The sequence below is a fragment of the Meriones unguiculatus genome (assembly GCF_030254825.1).
Source record: "Meriones unguiculatus strain TT.TT164.6M chromosome X unlocalized genomic scaffold, Bangor_MerUng_6.1 ChrX_unordered_Scaffold_31, whole genome shotgun sequence".
Classification (NCBI taxonomy): Eukaryota; Metazoa; Chordata; class Mammalia; order Rodentia; family Muridae; genus Meriones; species Meriones unguiculatus.
Window position 1 is genome coordinate 3,837,323 of NW_026843707.1, and position 23,776 is coordinate 3,861,098.

Sequence of the window (23,776 nt, forward strand, 5' to 3'; positions counted from 1 at the left end):
AATACCATATACATATTTTGATTAAAGATAAACAAGCTATAAAAAACCACATATATCGAAGTCCTGAATACAAATGCATGTCATTGTATATTTCTGTTCAATGCATTGTGAATTTTTTTTCTGAGAAAATATTATAAAGAAATATTGAATTATGGATATGCATGCATCTACATACATCTACATAAGTTTATAATGATACATGACTGAATTTGATACATGATTGAAATTGCAATGAGTCACTATCGTATATGAAGAAATAAAATTAAAATCTAAACTCTTTCATAGCTCTCTTTTCGTTTTGTTTGTTTGTTTGTTTATACAGACCCCTTCATCTCCTCCCATTTCCACTCTCCCTCCTTTTTCTTCCTGTATGCCCCTTTTCTATTCCACTGATAGGAGAGGTACTCCTCCCATTCTATTGGACCCTATCTTATCAAGTCTCATGAGGGCTAACTGCATCCTCTTACTCTGTGGCCTAGCCAGTCTTGCATCCCCTGTAGAGAGAGGTGATCAAAGAGTTGGCCACTGATTTTCTGTCAGAGACAGCCCGTGCTCCCTTTACTAGGGAACCCACTTTGAAACTGAGTAGTCCATGGGCTTCCTCTGAGCAGGGCATCTAGGTCCTTTCCATGCATGGTTCTTAGTTGGAGTATCAGTCTCTGCAGGGCCCTCTGGACCCAGGGTTTTTAGCTGTTGTTCTCCTTTTGCAGTTCCTGTCTCATCCAAGTCTTTCTATCTTCCTTTTCTTCTATAAGGTTTCCAGCACTCTGCAAAAAATTTGGCTATGAGTCTCAGTTTCTCCTTTACTATGTTGATAGGTAGAGTCTTTCAGAGGCCTCCTGTGGAAGGCTCCTGATCTATTCTTTGTCTCTCTTACATCCAAAGCCTATCTTGTTTGTGCTTCTGAGTAGGGTTTAAGCCTCTTCCCTCGGGTACTCTTTGTTGTTTAGCTTCTTTAGGACTATAGATTTTAGTATGTTTATCCTATATTATATGACTAATATTCACTTATAAGTGAGTATGTACAATATGTGTCTTTCTGCTTCTGGGTTACCTTACTCAGGATGACTTTTTTCTAGTTCCCACCATTTGTCTGTAAATTTTATAATTTCCTTGTTTTTAATTTCTGAATATTATTCCATTGTGTAAATGTACCACAATTTCTGCATTCATTCATCAGTTGAGAGACATCTAGGTTGTTTCTAAATTCTGGCTATTATGAATAAAGCTGCTATGATAATAGTTGAGCAAATGTCCTTTTAGTATGGATTAGCATTTTTGAGATATATGCCCAGGAGTGGTATGACTGGATATTCAGGTATTACTATACCTAATTGTCTGAGGAAGCTCCAGATTGCTTTCCAAAGTGGTTGTAGAAGTTTACAGTCCTACCAGTAATGGAGGAGGGTTCCCCTCTCTCCACAACCTCTCCAGCATGTGTTGCCACTTGAGTATTTAGTCTTAGTGATTCTGTTGGGTGTGAGGTGCAATCTCAGGTTTGTTTTGGTTTGTATTTCTCAGATCATTAAGGAAAATTTTTAAAACAAAACAAAACCCAGAATAGCTAAAACAATCCTGTACAATAAAATAGCTTCTAGAAGTCTCTCCATGATCACAAGGTGTATTATGTAGTGCAACAGTAATAGAAATGGCATGGTCTCCTTGTGGGTCTTCTGTCCTCTCCATGTTGTTCTATTCCCTCCCGTCTTCCTCCATAAGACTACCTGCACATGGCCCAAAGTTTGACCCAGAGTCTCAGCATCTGCTTAGATCCCCTATTGGGTTTATCCTTTCAGAGAACCCCCTATAGTAGGCTCCCATACTGTTTCTCTCTCCCTCCACTTCTGGTGTCTATATTGTTTGAAATTCTGAATGAGATTTAAACATCCTTCTAAGCATCCTCAAAACTAAGGAACTGAGCCCAGGGTGTTCCTGCAGAGACTGATTCACCAAAGGAAGACTGTACATGGAGAGCACCTAAACTCCCTGCTCATATGTGGTCTATTGGCAGCTCATTCTCCATGTGGATCTCTGAGTGAGGTGAGCAGGAGCTGCCTCTATCATAACTCAGCTGACTGTTCTTTCACCACTGGCCCCTGGTGATTTGGCCTTGGCAGGCCACAGAGGAAGAGGATTCAGTCATTCCTGATGAGACTTGATAAGCTATGGGCAGATGGCTATAGTAGAGAACTCCCCCTTTTAGTGGACTAGAGGAAGCAGAGAAGGGGAAGAGGGAGGGAGGGTGTTATAGGAAGAGGTGAGGGCGAGGGATTCAATTGGTATGAATAAATTGTGAAGGAAAAAAATTAAAAAGACATGGTACTGGCATAGAGGCTGACTGGTGGATCAATGGAAATAAATCTAAGACCGAGAAATAAATCCATACACCTGCAGAAAATTATTTTTTTTACAAAGAAGTCAAAACCATACAATGGAAAAAAAGATAGCATGTTCAACAAATGGTGCTGGTCTAACTGGATGTCTACATGTAGAAAAATGAAAATAGATCCATACTTATCACCCTGCATGAAACTAAAGTCCAAGTGGATCAAAGACCTCAACATAAAACCAAACACACTAAGTCAGTCAGAAGAAAAAGTGGGGAAGAGCCTTAAATTCATTGGTGCAGGAGACAACTTCCTGAACAGAACAACAACAGCATAGGCTCTAAGACCAACAATCAATAAATGGTACTTCATGAAACTTAAAAGCTTCTGTAGAGCAAAGAAAACTGCCATCAGAACAAAATGACAGCCTACAGACTGGGAAAATTTCTTCATCAACCCTGCATCTGACAGAGGTCTATTATCAAGAATACCTAAAGAATTAAAGAAGTTAAACATCAACTAATCAAGTAATCCAGGGTTTTCTTTGTTTATTTTCTTTATTGTTTCTAATTCTGTTTTCATATGTTGCACCATTTCCTGTTTGAATGTGGATTTCTGTCTGTCCATGATGGCCTCTATTTTTTTCATTCATTTCTCCTTTATGTACCTGTATATGTGCCTCCATTTTTTTGTTCATTCCTTCCTTATGTGCTTCTGTGTTTGCAAGAATAGCATAATTTGATATGTTGTTTCAGAAGGTTGTACAGAAATGAACTTAGGTGACAAAAGATGGGTAGTTGCTTTATTAAAAGAAACACAAAACCTGAATTATTCATCTTCTTGTCAAAGATGCTTTTCATGCAGCATATGAAATCTCTGAAATAACCACAGATATAAACTGAGCTTAGTTCATTGTGTTGTCATTTTTCTTATAAAAAATACATAAAGAACAGAGTGAGACCACAAAGAAAAACAATGTTTTTTTGTTTGTTTGTTTTTTTAAGTTTAGATTTGTTAGGACAATTGCATTTACTAAATGACCTTAGACCAGTCTATTAAACTATCTATAACTCTTCTCAATTACTCTGTAATTAAATGTGTGTCATAAATTTTCTGCCAGGATTAGAACAAATTTAATTTAGCTCAAACTTAAAACACTATTTATTTTTGTTTTAATTTTAAACAATCAATGCTATTTTAATTAATTAACTATTTTTTATTATTTATTACAATTTATTCACTTGTATCTTAGCTGTAACCTCCTCCTTCATCTCTTCTCAGTCCTACCCTCCTTCCCTCTTCCCCTTCTATGCCCCTCGCCTAGTCTACTGATGGAAGGAGGTCCTCCTCCCCTAGTATATGCCCCTAGCCTATCAGGTCTCATGAGGACTGGATGTATCATCTTCCTTTGTTGCCTGCCATGGCTGTACCCCTCCCAATGTGTTTTGATCAAAAAAGCTGGCCACTGAGTTCATGTCAGAGACAGCTCCTGTATCTCTTTCAAGGGAACCCACTTGGAAATCCCTTTAAGGGAACCCACTTGGAAACTGAACAGCCTTGGGCTTACACTGAGCAGGGGGTCTTGGTCCTCTCCATGCATGGTTCTTGGTTGGAGTATTGGTCTCTGCAATTAATGCTATTTTAATCACCACCTTATCCTACTAATACTTCTACAGTAACTGGAGAAACTTTTTGTTGTCAAACTTTGGCTGAATGTATTTAAAAACATGAAAGTGATTATGGAATTATTGAATGGTTTCTATACATGCATTGCCAGAGTTTAAAATTAACAACAATGTTACTAATGATTTCATTTTTACTGACAACAAAAGTTTAACACATACAAGTAATTATTTCCACTGTCAATCTACATTGAACCCACAAAAATGGCCTAATCTTTGGATAATGGGATCTTTTAGGTAATGGTGTAATTATGTAGTTAAAAAATAAATTCAAAACAGTACTATTATCATATTGTCTAGGTTGGCTAATTTGTCTCAAACCCGGACTGCAGGTCTTACTGAAAACTAAAAGCTTTTAGTAGCTGAGTATAATTTGATTTTGTAAAAATATCAGCTTCTTTATCAATTCTTCAGTTCTGGGACATCTGGTTTGTTTCCAGCTTCTGGGTGTTATGAATAAAGCAGCTATGAACATAACTGAGCAAGTATGCTTGTGGTATGGTGGAACATCTTTGGGTGTATGCCAAAAAGAGGTATAGCTGCTGCTTTTTTTTTTTTTTTTGGCTTTAAAGAACTTTATTTTCCTTCCTCCATTTTCTCCTTTGTTAATGTGTTTGCAGAGGAGCTCAGGACCACTCACTGGTGGCTCCAATCTACTTGGTGACCTGAACTGTGGGAGCTCCTGACCATTCATCAGTGGCTGGCTTGGCACTCCAGTCTTCAGTATGGAACTCCTGGATGTGTACAGAGGGCACCTGCACACCCTCAGACCAGCCTGCCACCTCTGGCTGAGCAGCAGTGAAATCAGGAGCTAGCACAGTCCATTTGCCCTGGAATTCCTCCTTGGTTACAGCCTTCTCAGCAACAGCCTGCTCCTCTTTCTCAATCTCCTCTAGGTATCTGTAGAAGTAAAGATCAGGCATAACCTCAATGGTGCTCATGGGAGATAGTGGCATGCATGCAAAGTACTTCGTAGGCCAGCATCCACCACATCAGACCCACTGAGCGAACTCCCTTCTTGTTGCATGAGATGGCAATGTCCACATAGCACATAGGAGAATCTGTGTTGCACAGAGCAGTGGTGGGCAGATTAACTTATAAGGTCTTTGTGAGGGGCTGGTGGTCAGCCTTGGGATCAGTCACTACTAGAAGCAGTGACTTCCTGCAGGCTGCTTTAATCTAGTTAGTGAAGGTCTTAGGTATGAAGTAGTCTGCAGTTGGAGTGGTTCCAGAGGCAGCAGCAAACTTCAGCACAGCTGGCTGGCCAGTGTTCCTGGAGGAGACTGTGCTGACATTAGCAGGGTTCTCAATGACAACAATAACCTGAGCTACAAGCAACACTTTCTCCGAGGTCCTCTTCAGATTTATGATGTAGATCACTCTTTCTTTTGTAGATGTATTGCTTCTTCTGAAAGTCAAAGTTGGTGCCAGCAATGGAGGAATGTTCCCCTTTCTTTACTTCCTCACCAGCATGTGCTGACACTTGTGGTTTTGATCTTAGCCATTCTGATGGGTGGATAAAGAAACTATGGTCTACTAACACAATGGAATATTACACAGCTATTAAAAACAAAGACATTCCGAAATTTGTAAGCAAATGGATGTAACTAGAAGATATCATACTGAGTGAGGTAACCCAGATCCAGAAAGTCACATGGTAAGTACTCACAAGTGGATTTTAACCATATAGCACAGGACCCCTTACACAGATGTAGCTGGTGGACAGCTCAGCCTTCATGTGGGTTCCCTAGTAAGGGAAGTAGCTGCTGTCTCTGACATGGACTCTGTTGCCTTCTTTTTGATAACACCCCACCCCTGATGAAGCTGCCTTGCCATGCCACAGGGGAAGAGGACATGCTCAGTTCTTATATGACTTGATGAGTTGTAGTGGATTAGTGTGGGTCTGGGGCTTCTCTGAGGAGTTGGGTAGTGGTACAGGGGGAACAAGCAGGGAGGGTGTGACTTGGAGGAAAGAAAAGAGGGGGCTTTAACCAGGATGTAAAATGAATAAGTAAACAAAAATTTAAAAATGTAAAAGTAACAACTAGAGCAGGGCTTTCTCTGACTCTGTTGCCAGCTTTTGTATCCCTTTCCCCTAATTGTGTTGCCTTGCCTAGCTTCAATAAAAGATGTTGTATCTACTCCTACTGCAATTTTATATGTCCATGGGAGGCTTTTCCTTTTCTAAGGAGAAAAGGAGGAAGGGCAGGTGAAAGGGAAGAGAAGGGGGAGAGCAAGACAGCCCGGGGGGGGAGAGTAGCTCAGAATGGAAATTAAATTATTTAATTAATAAAAAATCTAAAGTGCCTTTGCCAATTCAACTCTTTATTTAACACAAGTGCTGTGTTTTAGATTTATTCATGAATTGCCCTGAAAAACTTGCAAAATATCTTGAAAAGTACTATAATTGCCACAGATTCTCATATATCAGTATCATAAAAGATAGTTTTACTGCATAAGCCTTATTAATTACAACTGTAATTTTCATTGTTAGAATTTTATTTCCAAATTTCTTGCCCACTACTCTCTTCCTCATCTCTTTTTGTATTCTTTCCTTCCATCCCTCCTTTCATTTTTGTTTCTTAAAATTTTTCATTCCTTCATTGTCTTGTCCCCTATCCTCTAATGATCAGATTGAATAATCAGTTATAAGGAAAATAATGTAGACATATATTCCTTTTCATCTAAGGTCATATAAGTAAGACAATATTATTAACTATTATTAGAAGAATTTTGTTTATAGTCAATTGTATTTAGATATGTATTTTATCTTTTTTTTTGTTCAGCAGAAGAATAACATCATCATTGTTTTTTAAATTTATTTATTTTTAATTAGTTTTTTAATATTAGTTACAGTTTGTTAACTTTGTATCCCTGCTGTATCCCACTGCCTCTTTCCTTCCTAATCCCACCCTCCCACCCTCATCTTCTCCCTGCCCCTTTCCAAGTCCACTGATAGAGGAGAACCTCCTCCCCTTCCATCTGATACTGGTTTATCAGGTGTCTTCAGGACTGGCTGCAAAGTCCTCCTCTGTGTCCTAGCAAGGCTGCACTTCCCTGGGGAGGGGGGGAGTGAAAGAGTCTGCTATCGAGTTCATGTCAGAAGCAGTCCCTGTTTCTCTTATTAGGGTACCTACTTGGATACTGAGCTACCCAGGGCTACATCTCAGCAGAGGCTCTAGGTTGCATCCATACATGGTCCTTGGTTGGGGAAACAGTCTCATAAAAGACCCCTGTGCCCAGATATATTTGGTCCTTGTGGAACTCCTGTTCTCTCCAGGTCATATTAACTCCCCCGCCCCTTTTTTAATTCCCTGCATTCTGCCGAATGTTTGGTTATGAGTCTTAATATTTGCTTTGATACACTGCTAGGTAGTCTTTCAGAGGTCCTCTGTGGTAGGTTCCTGTCCTGTTACTTGTTTGCTCCTACGTCCTAGATGTGTGTTTTAAAGGGCATAACATTTTAATCATATATTTATGATGTTAAAATATACAATAAATTCCATATACACTTGAGCTATGGAAGTAGTTTGAGCTGCATTCAAGTTCTACTTTTAAAGATTTAATTTGCATATGACAAGTCTACATTCTTTTGAAACATAATAGTCTACTTCCTATTCTGAATTTTACCAGTAGATTTGTATAATATTTCAAATGACCACATTTTTGTTTTTTGAATGAAGTTGTAATCTTAATTTTCATCTGCATTTGCTTAATGTAATCCACTTAGTAAAATTATTTGTACTTTAAAACTCTAGTAATCCCTCATTTTTTTATGGGATACATGTTAATATAATTGAATGAATTTTTACAAAATTGCTTTTCATTGTTCATGTACAATTAATTTTTACATCTTATCATACTGTAGAATATTGAGCTTTGTTCCATGTTCCTTTTACTAGTTTGTCTTCAAATCCTGAAACTTCATTATTCCATCTTAACTATATTCTTCATAAATTATAGAAGGTAGTTTGAAATAATTTTTACCTTTTAAATTTACTACTTTATTACTTTTTATATTTTTAATTTATTACAATTTATTCACTTTGTATCCCAGCTGTAGGCCCACTCTTACCCACTCCCATTCCTGCCCTCCCTCCCTACCTTATCTGCTCCCATGTCCCTTCCCCAGTCCACTGACAGGGAGGTCCTCTTCCTCTTCCATCTGAACCAAGCCTATCAGGTCTCATCAGGACTGTCTTTCATATTCATCCTCTGTGGACTGGTAAGGCTGCTCCCCCTCAGGGAAATATAATCAAGGAGGTAGCCACTGAGTTCATGTCAGAGACAGCCCCTAGTAGTTTGAAATTTTTGTAACAAAAATTACATTTGTTTGGGTACAATTGTATATCTGACTAAATGTAATCTACCTTCCATCACTACCACATCCAGTTACAGGACTGCTCATGATGGTATCTTCCAATCACTGCTTATCCTCTTGAAATTATCCTATTTCAGTATTTCTACTCTCCCTTAATGGGATGGAAAACTTACAGAATCAACTAACCTGGGACCAAAGAAGCACACAGAGAGTGAAATGCAAACCAGATAGCATGTATGGAATGGACCTAACCTTCTGTCTATATGTAACAGTTGAGCATCTGAGTCTTCATGTGGGACTCCTAAAGGAGGAGCAAGGGTTGTTTCCCTGACTACATTGCCAGCCTTTGGGTCCTGTCAAGGTTGGTTGATATTCATGGAAGGACTCCCCTTTTCTGAAGAGAAGGGGTAGGAGCGCTTAAGGAGGAAGAGAGTAAAAGTGAGGGACTGGAAGGAGAGAAGGGAGAGGAAGCTGTGATCTGAATGTAAAGTAAATAAATAACTTAATTAATAAAAGAAAAATCAGAAAGACCATAAACAAATAAATGACTTAGTGATGCCACTTAACACTTTGGAAAGAGTAGTCCAGGATAGCAGCAACCAGCACACCCATATCTGAGGGACCAGGATCCTAAAATCCAATATTGGTAAGTGAAGGGAGAGCTGAAGCCAGAACCTCTAAGAATAATAGAAATAGACAAAAGAAAAGATTCCAGTCTCCAAGGTCCAGAAAATATTTTCTTTTTAAATGAAATTTTTATTTTTATATTAATTACAGCTTATTCATTTTTTTTTATCCTAGCTCTAGCCCCTTCCCTCATCCTCTCCCAATCCCACCCTCCCCCTGTCATCTCCTCCTATGCCCCTCTCCAAGTACACGGATAGAGGAGGTCCTCTTCATCTGACCCTAGCTTATCAGTTCTCATCAGGACTGGATGGATTGTCCTCCTCTGTTGGTGGAAAGGATGCTCCACCATCAAGGGGAGATGAATAAAGAGCTAGCCACTGAGTTCATGTTGGAGGAAGTCCCTGTTCCCCTTACTAGGGTACCCACTTGGATACTGAGCAGCCATGGGATACATCTGATTAGGAATTCTTGGTTATATCCATGAATGGTCCTTGGTTGGAGGATCAGTCTCAGAAAAGACACCTGTGCCTAGATATTTTGGTTCTGTTGCTCTCCTTGTAGAGCTCCTGTCATCTCCAGGTCTTACTATCTCCCCCTTCTTTCCTAAGATTCCCTGCACTCTTCCCAAATTTGTGTATGAGTCTCAGTATCTGCTTTGATTCACTGCTGGGTAGAGTCTTTCAGAGGCCTTCTGTGGTAGGCTTCTATCCTGTTTCCTGTTTTCTCCTTCTTCCAATGTCAGTTTCGTTTGCCTTTCTGAGGGAAGATTGATCATCTTACCCAGGGTCCTCTTCCTAGCTCAGCTTCTTTAGGTATACAGATTTTTGTAGGTTTATCCTATATCTTATGTCTAGTATCTACTTATAAGTGAGTATATACCATGTGTGCCTTTCTATTTCTTGGATACCTCACTCAGGATGATTTTTTTTCTAGTTCCCACCATTTCCCTGCAAATTTCATTATTTACTTGTTTTTAATTGCTGAGTAGTACTCCATTGTATAAATGTACCACAGTTTCTGTATCCATTCCTCAGTTGAGAGACATCTGGGTTATTTCCAGGTTCTGGCTATTATGAATAAACTGCAAGAAACATGGTTGAGCAAATGTCTTTATTGAATGGTGGGCATCTTTTGGATATATGCTTAGGGGTGGTATAACTGGATCTTGAAGAAGCACTATTCCTAACTGTCTGAGAAAGCAGGAGATTGACTTCCAAAGTGGTTGTACAAATTTATATTCCCACTATCAATGGAGGAAGTTTCCCCTTTCTTCACATCCTCTCCAGCATGTATTGTCACTTGAGTTTTTGACCTCAGCAGTTCTGATGGGTGTAAGGAGAAATCTCAGGGTCATTTTGATTTGCAGCTCTGTGATGACTAAGGACCTTGCACATTTCTTTAAGTGTTTCTCTGCCATTTTATATTCCTCTACAGAGACTTCTCTGTTTATCTCTTTACCCCATTTTTAATTGGATTGCTTGTTTTGTTGCTTTTTAACTTGCTTAGTTTTTTTAAAATATTCTAGATATAAGCCCTCTGTCAGATATAGGGTTGGTAAAGATCCTTTCCCAATCTGTAGGCTGTTGTTTTGTTCTGACGACAGTGTCCTTTGCTTTATAGATGCTTTTCAGTTTCATGAGGTCCCATTTATTGATTGTTGATTAATAAATGGAGCCTGTGCTGTTGGTGTTCTCTTCAGGAAGTTGTCTCCCGTGCCAATGAGTTCAAGGCTCTTCCCCACATTTTTTTCTAACCGATTTAGTGTCTGCTATTATGTTGAGGTCTTTGATATACTTGGATTTTAGTTTTGTGCAGGGTGATAAGTATGGATCTATTTGCATTTTTGTACATGTAGACATCCAGTTAGACCAGCACCATTTGTTGAAGATGCTGTCTTTTTTACATTGTATGGTTGTTACTTCTTTTTAAAAAATCAAGTAGCCATAGGTGTGTGTTGAATTTTGGGTCTTCAATTTGCTTCCATTTATCCACCAGCTGGTTTCTATGCCAGTATCATGGAGTTTTTATTATTATTGCTCTGCATTACTGCTTGAGATCAGGGATGGAGGCACCTCCAGATGATTGGTTCTTTTTACAGGATCGTTTTGGCAATTCTGGGTTTTTTGTTTTTCCATATTAAGTTGATAATTTTGCTTTCAAGGTCTGTAAAGAATTGTGTTGGTATTTTTATGGGAATTGCATTTAATCTATAGCTTGCTTTTGGCAGGAGCGCCATTTTCACTGTTAATCCTCCCATGAGCATGGGAGATCTTTCCATCTTCTGGTATCTTCATCAATTTCTTTTTCAGAGACTTGAAGTTTTTTCCGAACAGGTCTTTCATTTGCTTGGTTAGAGTCACACCAAGATACTTTATGTTATTAGTGGCTATTGTGAAAGGTGTTGTTTCCCTAATTTCCAGAAAATATTTTCAAGAAAATCATAGAAAAAAATTTCCCAACTTTAAGAAAAAGATGTACTTAAACATACAAGATTTCTACAGAACAACAAATAGACTAGACCAAAAAAGAAACTCAGCATGTCACATAATAGTCAAGCCACTAAATCTAGGGAACAAAGAAAAAATTATTAACAGCAGTAAGGGAAACAGGCCAAGTAACATATAAAGGTAGACCTATCAGAATCACACCAGATTTCTCAACAGAAACTATGAAAGTCAGAAGGGCCTTGGACAGATGTCATACAGACTCTAAGAGACCACAGATGCCAAACCAGACTACTATACCCACCAAAGTTTTCCATCAACGTAGATGGAGAAAACAAAGTTTTCCATGACAAAACAATATCTACAAAACAAACCATTCCTACAGAAGATACTAGAAGGAAAATTGCAATCCAACAAAACCAACTACACCCAATAAAACACATGATATAGATAACTTCACAAAAAAATAAAAGAAATCAAGCAGAGTAACAGCACCAACTCCACAATAAAAGAAGCTAACATTCATTGGTCACTATTATCTATCAACATCAAAAGACTCAACTTTCCAATAAAAAGACACAGGCTAACAGAATGGCTGCAAAAACAGGATCCAACATTCTGCAGCATCCAAGAAACACACCTCTGCAACAAAGGTAAATACTACCTCAGAGCAAAGGGATGTAAAAGTGTTTTTCAAGCACACAGACCCAGAAAAAAGCTGGGGTATCCATCCTAACATCTAATAAAATAGACTTTCAACCAAAATTAATCAAAAAAAGATGAGGAAGAACACTAATTCTTATTAAAGGAAATATCCACCAGGAGGAAATAAAAAACCTGAACATCTGTGCACCTGCTTTTGTAAATGAAACATTGTTAAAGCTGAAATGATACAGTGATCCAAAACACCTTAATAGTGGGAGACTTCAATCCTGCACTCTCACCAAGGGACAGATCATCTAGGCAGAAGTTAAATAGGGAAACAATGGCACTTACAGAGGTCCTAAATCAAATGGACCTAATAGAGGTCTACAGAATTTTTCACCAAAACTCAAAATAGTAGCTCATAAAAATAGTATATCCTTTTAGAATTTCTGAGGCCAATACATGACTTCATTGAATGATTGTGTTATTATATGAACCATATATATTAAATATTTATTTCTGTTGGGCCATACTGTATCTTGTTACATCACCTTATCTAACTTCTGGTACCTTGCAGTTACAAATCATAACCTACCTCTAAATTGCAATAACTGAACCTCTTCACCACATTTCATTCACTTTTTTTACCACTCAATCTACACTTATCAAAAATGAATTCCCTGAATTAAATGACACAGCAAATTTTTAGCTGGGTTAATTTCATACAATTACCTTTATTTGGGGTCATGATATTTCACAGTTTTCTTGTATAATGAGAATCATCTCCCAATAAACCATAGTTGCTCCATCCTCTAACCTGATCTATATGTTTTTCTCTCAGGTGAGTGGACATTGATTATTTATGGGTTTCTCAGCATCTTTCTCCTTTTCTATTATCAATAGATCTCAATTTTCTTGTTATAAAATTAACGGACTTTGCACTTTTAAGGACCTCTGCTTCTCTCTGTTAAGTGACTGCTGTGGCCCAAGTAAATCAGTTGGACTGTCTTTGGCTGAAACTTCTGAAGTCAGAAAGAATGAAGAAAATAATGTATCATAAAGAGTCTTAAGTAGCTCCTCCTAGCCATGTGTCCAGGTATGTTTGTTGTTTTCTTTCTCTGTTCCTTGTTGCCTTGCCTTGATGCTAATGCTTATTTTTACATTGCTTTATTTAAGCACATAATGATTTCTGTTGGTTGCACACAAAGAATCCTGATAGACAACTAAACAAATTATATTTTCTGGTATTATTTTCCTGTTTAAAATCCTTTAATGATAGTCATCACATGTCAAGGCTATCAAAAAGTCTCTTTGGCAAGGGACCCACCACTGTTCAGTCTTATTCTTATCTGTACTTTTAAATGTATGCAGCTCTGATTTTGTAGCCTTAGGTCACCAGTCCAAGCCCACCTTTTGTTGACGCCTTCCAGGTTCTGGCAGCTTCGGTACTCACTCTCACTGCCTGTAGAATGAATACCTTCCTGTACTGAGGGTGAGGCTCCAAACCTGGGCTCCCAGTCTCAATGTCCTTAGGTCACTTTCCTGGTTGCAGAGGTAAGTGGTTCTTACTCTCACTGCCCACTGGAGGGGATACATTCTGGTACTGTGGGGGAGGCGAGGCTCCATTCTGCCTGATCCCCAGCTGTCTAGCTCACCCAGGTAAAAATCAGCCAGCACAGCATAGACAGTGAACACAGAGGAGCTGAGCTAGGCATCGGATTCAAGTACCATTCTCCAAGATCTCAAGGAAGCCAGTGGGGTATTAGAGCAGCTCTAGGCACAGATAATTTTCTGCCTGTGCCACAACTGCCTGACATACCTGGGCCAAAAACAGCGAGCCCAGAACAGACAGTAAACCCAGCAGAGACTACTCCAGACTTCAGAGACAATCTTCAGTACAGGCTCCATAAACAATCAGTCAAGGTTACAAACATCCAGTGGAGGGAAACATTTTCATATACTACCCTATACAATTCTCAGTAACCTGAAGGTTCAAAGATATGTATACATCTTACGAGTAAGTAATCTGAAGTTTATCAAAGTGGAATAATTTATCCAAGATTTCACAGCTTTGAGATTGGGGTCAAAGATACAAAACCTGCATTTTAAGGATTATAACATCCTGCCTCCTATAATAAATTATAGTCCTGGAAATGCTGATATAATGAATGATATAAGTGTTGATAATATAGTACTTCTGCATATCCCAGGGCAAATGCAAAATATTCAGCAAAGTGACTAACCTAGACTATGTATAAAAATACATATACATCACTAAATTCTGACTACAGTTACAGTTATTATTACAGATAATATACATAGCAAGAAGGAATACAGGCTTGAGATTCACATGAGAATCAGAACACTTCTTCTGGTATCTACTAGATATATGAGGCATCTATGGGCCTCAGCTGCTTTTACTGAAAAGTAAGTGTGGTTACAAATATATGTTATAAAAAGCTACTGAAAAAGTCATATGTATAATATTTAAATCTTTAATATATAGATATTCATGACAATATGATAAGTGTGAATGAAGAGATTTCTGTCTACTCTACATTCACAAGCATTAGAAGAATGTCTTAAGCATGGTCATATTATTTGTAACTAAGTACCAATGCCCACTTAATTTGATTCCAATGAGTACAGGGTATTTTTAAAAAATTGTTTTGTTTTGATATTGATATGATTTTCTCTACAATAGGGGCTGGCCTTGAACTCGAAATCTTCCTGTGATTACTAACCATCACATCAGCTTCAAGGTAGTTTAAATGCTACTTGTTTTTGAATAATCAAGTTCATTTTATGGATTGCTAAAGTTCCCCTTGATTTGACATGCTTCCTCCTTGTCTTTCAAAAGAAAATAGATAATGAAAATTGTGTAGCATACAAACATATTTTGTTAGTTTGAATGGGAACAGACCTCTTAGATTCATGTATTTGAATGCTAGGCCCATAGGAAGAGGCACTATTAGGTGGTATGGCCATTTTAGAGTAGGTGTGGCTTTGTTGCAGAAGTTGTGTCACCAGGAAGGTAAGCTCTGAGGTCTCTTATGTTCAAGCTCTGCCCAGTGTGGCACAAAACTCCTGCTGCTATCTGCAGATTAAGATGTGAACTCTCAGCTCCTCCTGCAGCACCATGTCTGCGTGCATGATGACATGCTTCTTGCCATGATGATAAAGAGCTAAACCTCTGAAACTGTAAGCCAGCCCCTTTAAAATGTTTTTCTTTATATGACTTGCCATAGTCATGGTACCTCTTTACAGCAATAAAAACCTAAGACACATGTTCAGTATAGTTTATTGTTGCCTTATATATTCTTCAATGTTTTTAATAGGTGAAATGACTATCATGTATAGAGCTTTCAAAACTGCGTTTCTTAGCCATGGAGAAATATAAAAAAACAAACATGTAGCACAGTTGTAGCATCTAGGAAACTATATTTATAACAATACATTCTTAAGTTTCTAGTTGATCAACAACTACAATTTCAACAAAAATGGATCACAATGAGGGTGAAAAAATGAGATGTTATATTATTAAAATGTGTTTATTTGAATATGATGCAGCATAAAACCTGATATTGATATCTAGGATATTTAAAATGTTATATTTGGTTACTTGTCTTATCTTTTTCTAACTTTCAATTATTCTTATCACTTGAGGGAGAAAACTGGCACAGACATCTCAGAAGAGTAGTTAATAAAGAAGTCCCAGATTATTATCTTTGTCTTTGTAATATGTTGTGGTTCAATAGTACTCTTAAACAGTTTAAATGTAGTCAGCTCAATGAAGCTAAGAAGTTTGTATCAAAAACAATTTTAAAAACAGTTATATACTGAATTTAACTGAGTCACTTCTACTTGTAAGGTTTATATGTTTCACTTTCACTCCTCTCTACCTTTTACATTGTGGTTACTTCAGATAATTCTATTATTCATGTCCTTGATCATATTTAGGTTAAACAGAGCAAAATGTATAGTGTGTTTTTTTTTTTTTTTTTTTTTTTTCAGAGAGAAATGGTAGCCTTGAAACTGGTAGTGAATCATAAAGAAGAGAGAAGTGGCAAGTAAGGCTATGCACTTTAAAGAAAAGAATGGCAGACTTTCTATTTATCGTTTAAATGATTCCATACCTTCTGTTTGATGATCATCTCATTGATGTCTTCCAGATCACCCACCATCACCCTCTGTGATTTTATAACTCGATCAAGCAGAGAAAGCCAGTCTGTAAGTTCTGTCCAAGCTTGGTTGAAGTCCGCCAGAGCAGGTAACTCCAACACCAAAGAAGACGGCATTTCTAGCTTGGAGATGGCAGTTTCCTTGGTAACCACAGGTTGTGTCACTAGAGCAACAGTCTGACTAGAAGCTAGTGATTTTGAAAGAAAGAAGAGAAGACAGAAAATATAAGAAACACATGCAAAAGAGCTAATTTCAGCAACAATAAATAAGCATAACTTGACAGCCAGTAATTTGAGTCAAGATTTCTGACAAAATAGCTAACAATGTGTATACTCTATAATGTGACACATCCTAGAATATTCAAACATGTTTGCTAATCTTTACATATGTTTTATCTCATTTTCATATCTTAGCAAATAATTTAAATACTTTCAGTAAGAATAATATAGATTGTGAAATTTATAAACACAGGACATTTGCAGGTAAGCTTATTTATTGTTCATTCAAGGAATAAAAAGAAAATATAGATTGTATGAGTTCATGTTTCTGATTCCTAATTCCCTTGAATAAGAAAATTATGTAGTAGAATGAAACTCTCTGAATCCTATGGTGGTAACACTTCACATTTTATCTTCTGCTTTGGCAATAAAGTAGATAACAGTGAAGAAAAACAAGGTATATTATATTTGAAAAGTGATAGCTAGTAAAACTTTTCTTTCAGATATGAAACACTATTTCAAGGTCATTAAAATCCTAAATTAAAGTTGATATTGTTGAATACTTTAATGGATAAAATGTGAAATCTTAAGGTGAGAAACATGGATAGGAATCCTGCTGTCTGCCTTAGGAACTCTGAGACCTTACTTAAGTTATTCAACCTCTTCTCCTTAGTGAGGAAAAAAAAATAATGACTAAGTAAACATCACAGAAATTGTGTAGACTTGATAATACAAGCAATGCACACATAGAAATATATTATTGTTGTTTTCATAATCATCATCATCCTAGTTATTTTCACAATATTAGCAAAGTGCTAATGTTTAGTTGTGAGACCCTGATATTAAGGTCAAAGTCTGACATTTCTGGATAGCCTCTAAGTTTGGTTTAAGATAACAGATGCCTTTCTCCACTGGGTTCTCTCTTTGCCTGATTTGTAGAACCCCTAAGCTTCCAAGGCACATCACATAGCCCTCAGGGAGATTACAAGCCCTACCCTTTCCTGATAAGAAACCATTACAGCAAGTAACTGGGGATTTCTGAAAATACCCACCCTATTTTAATGAGATGTCTTAGAGTCTTGTCTTTCAACCAATGGCCTTTAACTGTACCTGGAGTTCTTCCACCACCCATAAGATAATTAAGTACTATGTTCCCCTTCTTACAATAGGACTATTCCACTACATGTAAATGAAGGATCCCTAGCACCATTAGCCACACCAAATCAAAAACATTTACTCTTAAAACCCCTCCCACAATCAATTCCCATTGCAAAAGGCAAAGAAGATGGATATCAGAAGAATAAGAAAACAGGAAACAAGTTAGGAGCCTCCCACAGAGGACCTCTGAAAGGCTCTGCCCTGCAGACAGATGTTGAGACCTATGACCAAACTTTGGGCATAATGCAGGAATCTTATGAAAGAAGTGGGAAATAGTAAGATCTGGAAAGGACAGGAGGTCTACAAGGAGAGCAACAGAACCAAAAAATTTGAACACAGGGGTTTTTCCTGAGACTCCTACTCCAACCAAGTACCTTGCATGGAGATAACCTAGAATCCCTGTATACAGATGTAGCCCATGGCAGTTCAGTGTCCAAGTGGGTTCCATAGTAATGGGAACAGGGACTGCTTCTGACATTAACTGATTTCCCTGCTTTTTGATCACCTCTCACTGAGAGGGGAGCAGCCTTAGCAGGCCATAGAGGAAGATAATGCAATCACTCCTGATGAGACCTAACAGACTAGGATCAGAAGGAAGAAAAAGAAACCCTCCCCTACCAGTGTACTTGGGGAGGGACATGCAGGGAGAAGGGGGAGGAAGGGAAGGATTGGGAGGGGAGGAGGGAGAGAAATAGAGGGGAGATACAAAGTAAATAAAGTATAATTAAAATAAAATAAAATTAAATTAAAATTAAAAAAACCCTCCCACTGCCTAAGGTCTATAAGACTCTGGTTTCACATGAAATAAATGTGCTGTATGCTTCCATCAGTTTTTTTACCATGACAGTCTGATATTAGTAACTTATTCTGGGGAAGGAAGACCTCTCCTACCTCTTGTAAATTCACTGCAGAACTCTTTGGGCTTGACTTCCATCCAGGCCACACCATAGCTGCCTCAGTCACTGCTAGAGCCTGCCCAATGATTGCAAGCTCTGTGCTTATCACCTGCAAAGTACCTGATGAGCCTACATTTCACTGGACCTACCTTCCAGCCAGCTTGGCTGCCTTGTCAGTCCCTTGTTTTGGCTGCTAGCTGACCACCTAGCATTCACCTGTGCTGCTACCATTAATACAATGGTTTAACCAAGGTGTTGTAACACTGTGGCATCATCACAGAGTTTTAGAAGAAGAGGATCCAGGCAGTGATGAGATGTGATAAGCTAGGGTCAGATGGCAGTGAAGAACTCCACCTCTCAGTGGACTTGGGGATGGAGAGAGGGGCATGAGGGAAGGAGCATGAGATAGGGAGGATATGAAAGAGGGGGTCTATAATAGGGATATAAAATGAATAAACTGAAAAAAAAACAGAGTTAACTGTATCTCCCACTGAAAAACTCATTTCTACCTCTGCTGGTGAGACTGGGAGCCTCAACTAGCATATGGGTCTCACCCTCAGTCTCTTGTCATTTATGAGAGATATGAGACCTTTGATCTCAGGGTCCCTCTGTACCCACCCAGAAGCTGACAGCCACATCCCAGGACAATCCAAGCCAGGCTCTTAAAAGATGAAGAATGGCTTTTAGTCATTAAGTAATATATGTATGTAGTTTTATATATAGTTATATAATTAGTTGATTACAAAATACGTTTTTTTAACAAAATATAGTGACAAGTGGGAGATGTGAACTGGAAACATTGAAAATTGAGGAAAACATGTTTTGCTTTGAGGTTTCTTTTTTGTTTTTTTTTTTAATTTTTATTAATTACAGTTTATCCACTTTGTATGCCCATGTACCTCCCTCAATCCTCCCCTCCCAATCCCACCCTTCCTCTTCCCCACCCGTGTCCCTCTCCCAGTCCATTGAAAAGGGAGGTCTTCCTCCCCTTCCTTCTGATCCTAGTCTATCAGATCTTATCAGGAGTGGCTGCATTGTCTTCTTTTGTGGCCTGGTAAAGCTGCTACACCCTCGGGGGGAGGTGATCAATCAGTTCATGTCAGAGACAGTCCCTGTCCCCATTACTATGGAGGCCACATGGATACTGAACTGCCATAGGCTACCTCTGTGCAGGGGTTCCAGGACATCTCCATGAGTAGTCCTTGGCTGGAGAACCAGTCTCAGAAAAGACCCTTGTGCCCAGACTTTAGGATCTGTCATTGTCCTTGTGGAGCTCCTGTCCTCTCAAGGTCTTACTATCTCCTACTTCTTTCATAAGATTCTCTGTACTCTGCCCAGAGTTTGGTTATGAGTGTCAACATCTGCTTTGATATCCTGCAGGGTAGAGGCTTTAGAGGCCCTCTGTGGTAGGCTCCCGTCCTGTTCTCTGTTTTCTCCCTCTTCTGATGTCCTCATCTTTGCCTTTCTGAATGGGGATTGAGCATCTTAGACATAAAATAAGATAAACATGCTAAAATCTGTACACCCAAGGAAGCTAATCAGGATGGAGGACTCTGAAAAACATGTTTTGAAGTCTGCATGCTGCCCTCTATTGACTGAAGGATGCAAAAGTTTATTTTCTAGTGTGAAATGAAGCACACTGAGGGGTGATCATAAGTCAGTGACAAAAGGAAGCAACAGTTAATCTGCTTTATAGACAAGGATGAAAGCAGCGTTATAACCAGGAGGGAAGCAGGAATGAAACACTGGACTATGTGTTTCAGTAGGGAAGTATTCCAAAAATAGCTGGATAGAGCTTTCCATTGGAAGATCTCTGTAAACATGGGACATCTTTAAAATAAATAAATAAATAAATAAAGATGTGCACATTTATACTATGAGGTGACTATGTATTCATTTCACTGGTTGTGTTACTTTTCATGCTTTTTAGGTGGTCCTTTCATTAAGAAGATTAGAGAGACGTTTCTTCTCTTTCCAGTTTCTCAGGAATATCCAGCACCTCCCACAGATAGAAAAGTAATTGAGGAATGAAAAGCATTGGAGATGTCAGAATTTAAACAAAATACAAAAGCAGTGAATGAAAAAGTAACACTGAAGAAAGGAAGAAATAATTGTTTTTCTACTTTGTAGCTCTCTGAAATCCTTTGTGGAATCATAATTTGCCAATAGCTCTCTGTAGCACATTCCATGAGGCTCCACTGAACTTTGTTGGATATTCCACATGATCTCTCTCTCTCTCTCTTTCCTATTCCTTTTATAAAAGTGTTATCTTATAATTATGATTGTGAGCTTAACTTGAAATTGTAATAGCAAGTTGCTGACATAAGCTGGTTCTACAAAATGCTACTTCCCTTTGTGTTTTCTATTTCCTTTGTGTTGATCTCTTACTTAGTACAACAGATTGTAATGGTTGCCATGTTTTTCCAAAAGCTAAAATAATACATTTTTTTTTTAATTTGCTCTTCAGATTAAATATTGAAATCAAGAAGCTTCTGTCAAGAGGCATTTTAAGTGATTGAAGGAGCCAGCAATTTTTCTGAGACGTTTTGGAGCCAGTGTCAATGGCTGTACATAAAAATCCCTTGCATGCTTTAGTTTTCGGTACTTGTCTGATATTGTTTCCAGTTTGATACTTTAATTTCAAAATAAAAATGTAATGTAAAAAATGTTATCTTATGTGTAACTCTATGTATGTTCAGGTGTGTAGGAGGTATGTGCATATGAGTGTAATTGCACATGGAGGTCAGAAGACAGAATGAAATCCCTGGAGCTAGAGCTGGAGCTAGAGCTGGAGCTGGAGCTGGAGTTGGAGTTACAGGACTCTATGAGCTGGCCAAATTGTGTGCTGGGCGTCTCACCCCTGGGGGCAATGGTCTCCTGAACCTACTCAGACTCGGACACCACCACTGCTAATTTTAGAACTGATGCAGGATCTTCCAATGAGGGGGTTAAGGCTTCTCATAATATTTCCTATAAGTCCACACCTGTTTGTTTATATCCCCCATTTTTATTCATTATTAGCCAGATAGAGCCAAGTAATTGTGGTAATGATACTTGCTTTTTTGCCCAATGCTGGAATGCTAGTAAATTTAGGTATGACCTGGTTACTTGCATGCCTCGCTGGGTGCCTGTGCCCGTTGATGCCCCTCACGCTATGACTCTCTTCAGACAGAAAAGGGATCTTGGAACTACAGCCACCATTGTTACTGCCATCTCATTGGCGGCTGTTGGAGCTACCACCGGGGCATTAGCCATGAGTCATACTGGGCAGACTGCTCAGACCCTGAATAATCATTTAGCCAATGTAGCTCGTGCCTTAGTTGTACAAAAAGGAATTAATGCTCAACTAAAAGGAAGCTTGATGGTGTTCAATCAGAGGATTGACCTCGTGCAGGAGCAAATTGATACCCTATGGCAAATCGCTCAACTTGGCTGTCAATGAAAATATGCTGGACTTTGAGTCACTAGCATATAACATGAGAATTTTTCCTGTGCTGCAAATCTGTCTAAACAATTGTCGAGCTATATTTTAGGTAATTGGACTGGAGAATTCGATACTACGATGGAGCAGCTGAGAGTGGCCATTGTCACAGTGAATTCTACCAGAGTGGACGCAGGACTAGCCACAGGATTATCATCATGGATTGCTGCAGCCATGCATCATCTGAAGGAATGGGCGGGCATGGGAGCGTTAGCAGGCCTTCTGGTGTTGGTCTCCTTGGTTTGCCTGTGGTATATATGCAAGATTAGAGTCTCACAACAGCGTGATGCAGCCATGACCATTCAGGCCTTACAGCCATTGAGGCAGGACAGTCTCCCCAAGCATGGTTGGCTACCATAAAAAGCTAAAATGTTATGCTCAGGATGTGAGGCTAAGCACTGCACTCAGGGTCAGCTGCTTTGGACCCAGAGAAGAGCATGTCTGATTGCATGCGGGTTGATGCCCCAGGTCCCGCCTCTGAGAAAAAGGTATTGGTCGGGTCTGATGCTCTTTTGGTGGATGACACCTAAATGAACATCAGTATAAAGTCCCAATTTATTTCTAATATCAGAGATCAGACCTCTACTCTTGCCTGATGCGTCTAAAACAAAAAGGGGGAACTGTAGAGAGCTGCGGAATGCTGTGCCTTAAAGATGGAGCTGGTTTCCGCCTTCCACCTTCCCGATGGTGAGTGCTCTCTGTCACGAACAATTCCACATTTGGCTAAGGCTGAGGATCTGGCTTGCTTCCATGTATGTGGACCTATCTGCATTGCCCACGTGGCACGCTGGGGTTGGCTACCCAGAGGCTATTTAAGCTGTGGGCTGGCTTTCCCCAGGGACAGATGATTGTTCAAGGTTCCTGAATAAACTGCATTGAAAAAAAAAAATTGTGTGCTGGGACTGAATTTGGATTCTACACAAGAGCAGCAAGGGTTCTTAATTGTTGAGTCATCCTTCCAGCCCCTGGAAGACTGCAACTGATTGCTGCAGAGGTACAAGTGCCAGCTTACTTGCCTGTGTTTGAGAAAACTCAGAAGAATCAAGCTTACCCTAGCAATAGCTTCTTAGTTGCTGAAGCCTTGACAGTAACACGATTTTTCGTAGAGCTCTTGGACTAGCCAACACAGCTTCTCTAACTCCTTTTGGTGTTAATGTGCCAAAAGCGATTCCCAATAATCATATAGGAATCTTTTCTAAGACACTATATCTTTTGTTTACATAATTCATCATTTCTGATATTTCAATCCTAGAATAATGCTGTTAACAATCAATTACTTTTTCTTACAACCTGTTATCTAATTCAATCGAATGGTGTAAAAAAAAATCAAAAGCAAACACAAATTTGGTGACATTAATATTTAATGTTTTATAAGGCAGTTGTATAATCCTTGCTTACACATGACTTTCAATTTACCATTTTAGGTGCTCTTTCTTAAATGCAATCAGAACTCATCCTGCAGGCAAAACATCAGAGTTTGACAAACTCATGAACTAAATTCATGAACTCTGTTTCCATCATGACACTGGAAATGTAACTTCACTCTTTTACTAGTTCAAAGTGATTGTGTTGGGCTAAGCTTGTCTCTTAATGTTCTGGGTTAGTTCACACATTATGTATTGTGAGAATGGAAATGCATATCAGCTCAGGTTGTGGAACTAGATAAATAAAAATCAACTTATGCTTTTATTTAACTTGTAGAAAATCACACCGTATCCTCAGTGACTATCAATAATAAAACAAATAAAAGCTAAAATGAATGATAGACATACTAGTAAAATTTAACTATTCAAAA

The 23,776-nt window shown here is 38.7% G+C and overlaps 1 protein-coding gene across 7 annotated transcripts in view; it reads right to left on the reverse strand.

Annotated features, from left to right (window-relative positions):
- Positions 1-23,776, reverse strand: part of Dmd (dystrophin) — a 2,365,055-nt gene that overhangs the window by 815,648 nt on the left and 1,525,631 nt on the right. For all 7 annotated transcript variants that reach the window (XM_060376797.1, XM_060376795.1, XM_060376794.1 and 4 more), the window contains one exon: positions 16,183-16,415. In XM_060376797.1, the coding sequence (XP_060232780.1) occupies positions 16,183-16,415 (233 nt within the window). The remainder of the gene's footprint in view (positions 1-16,182; positions 16,416-23,776) is intronic.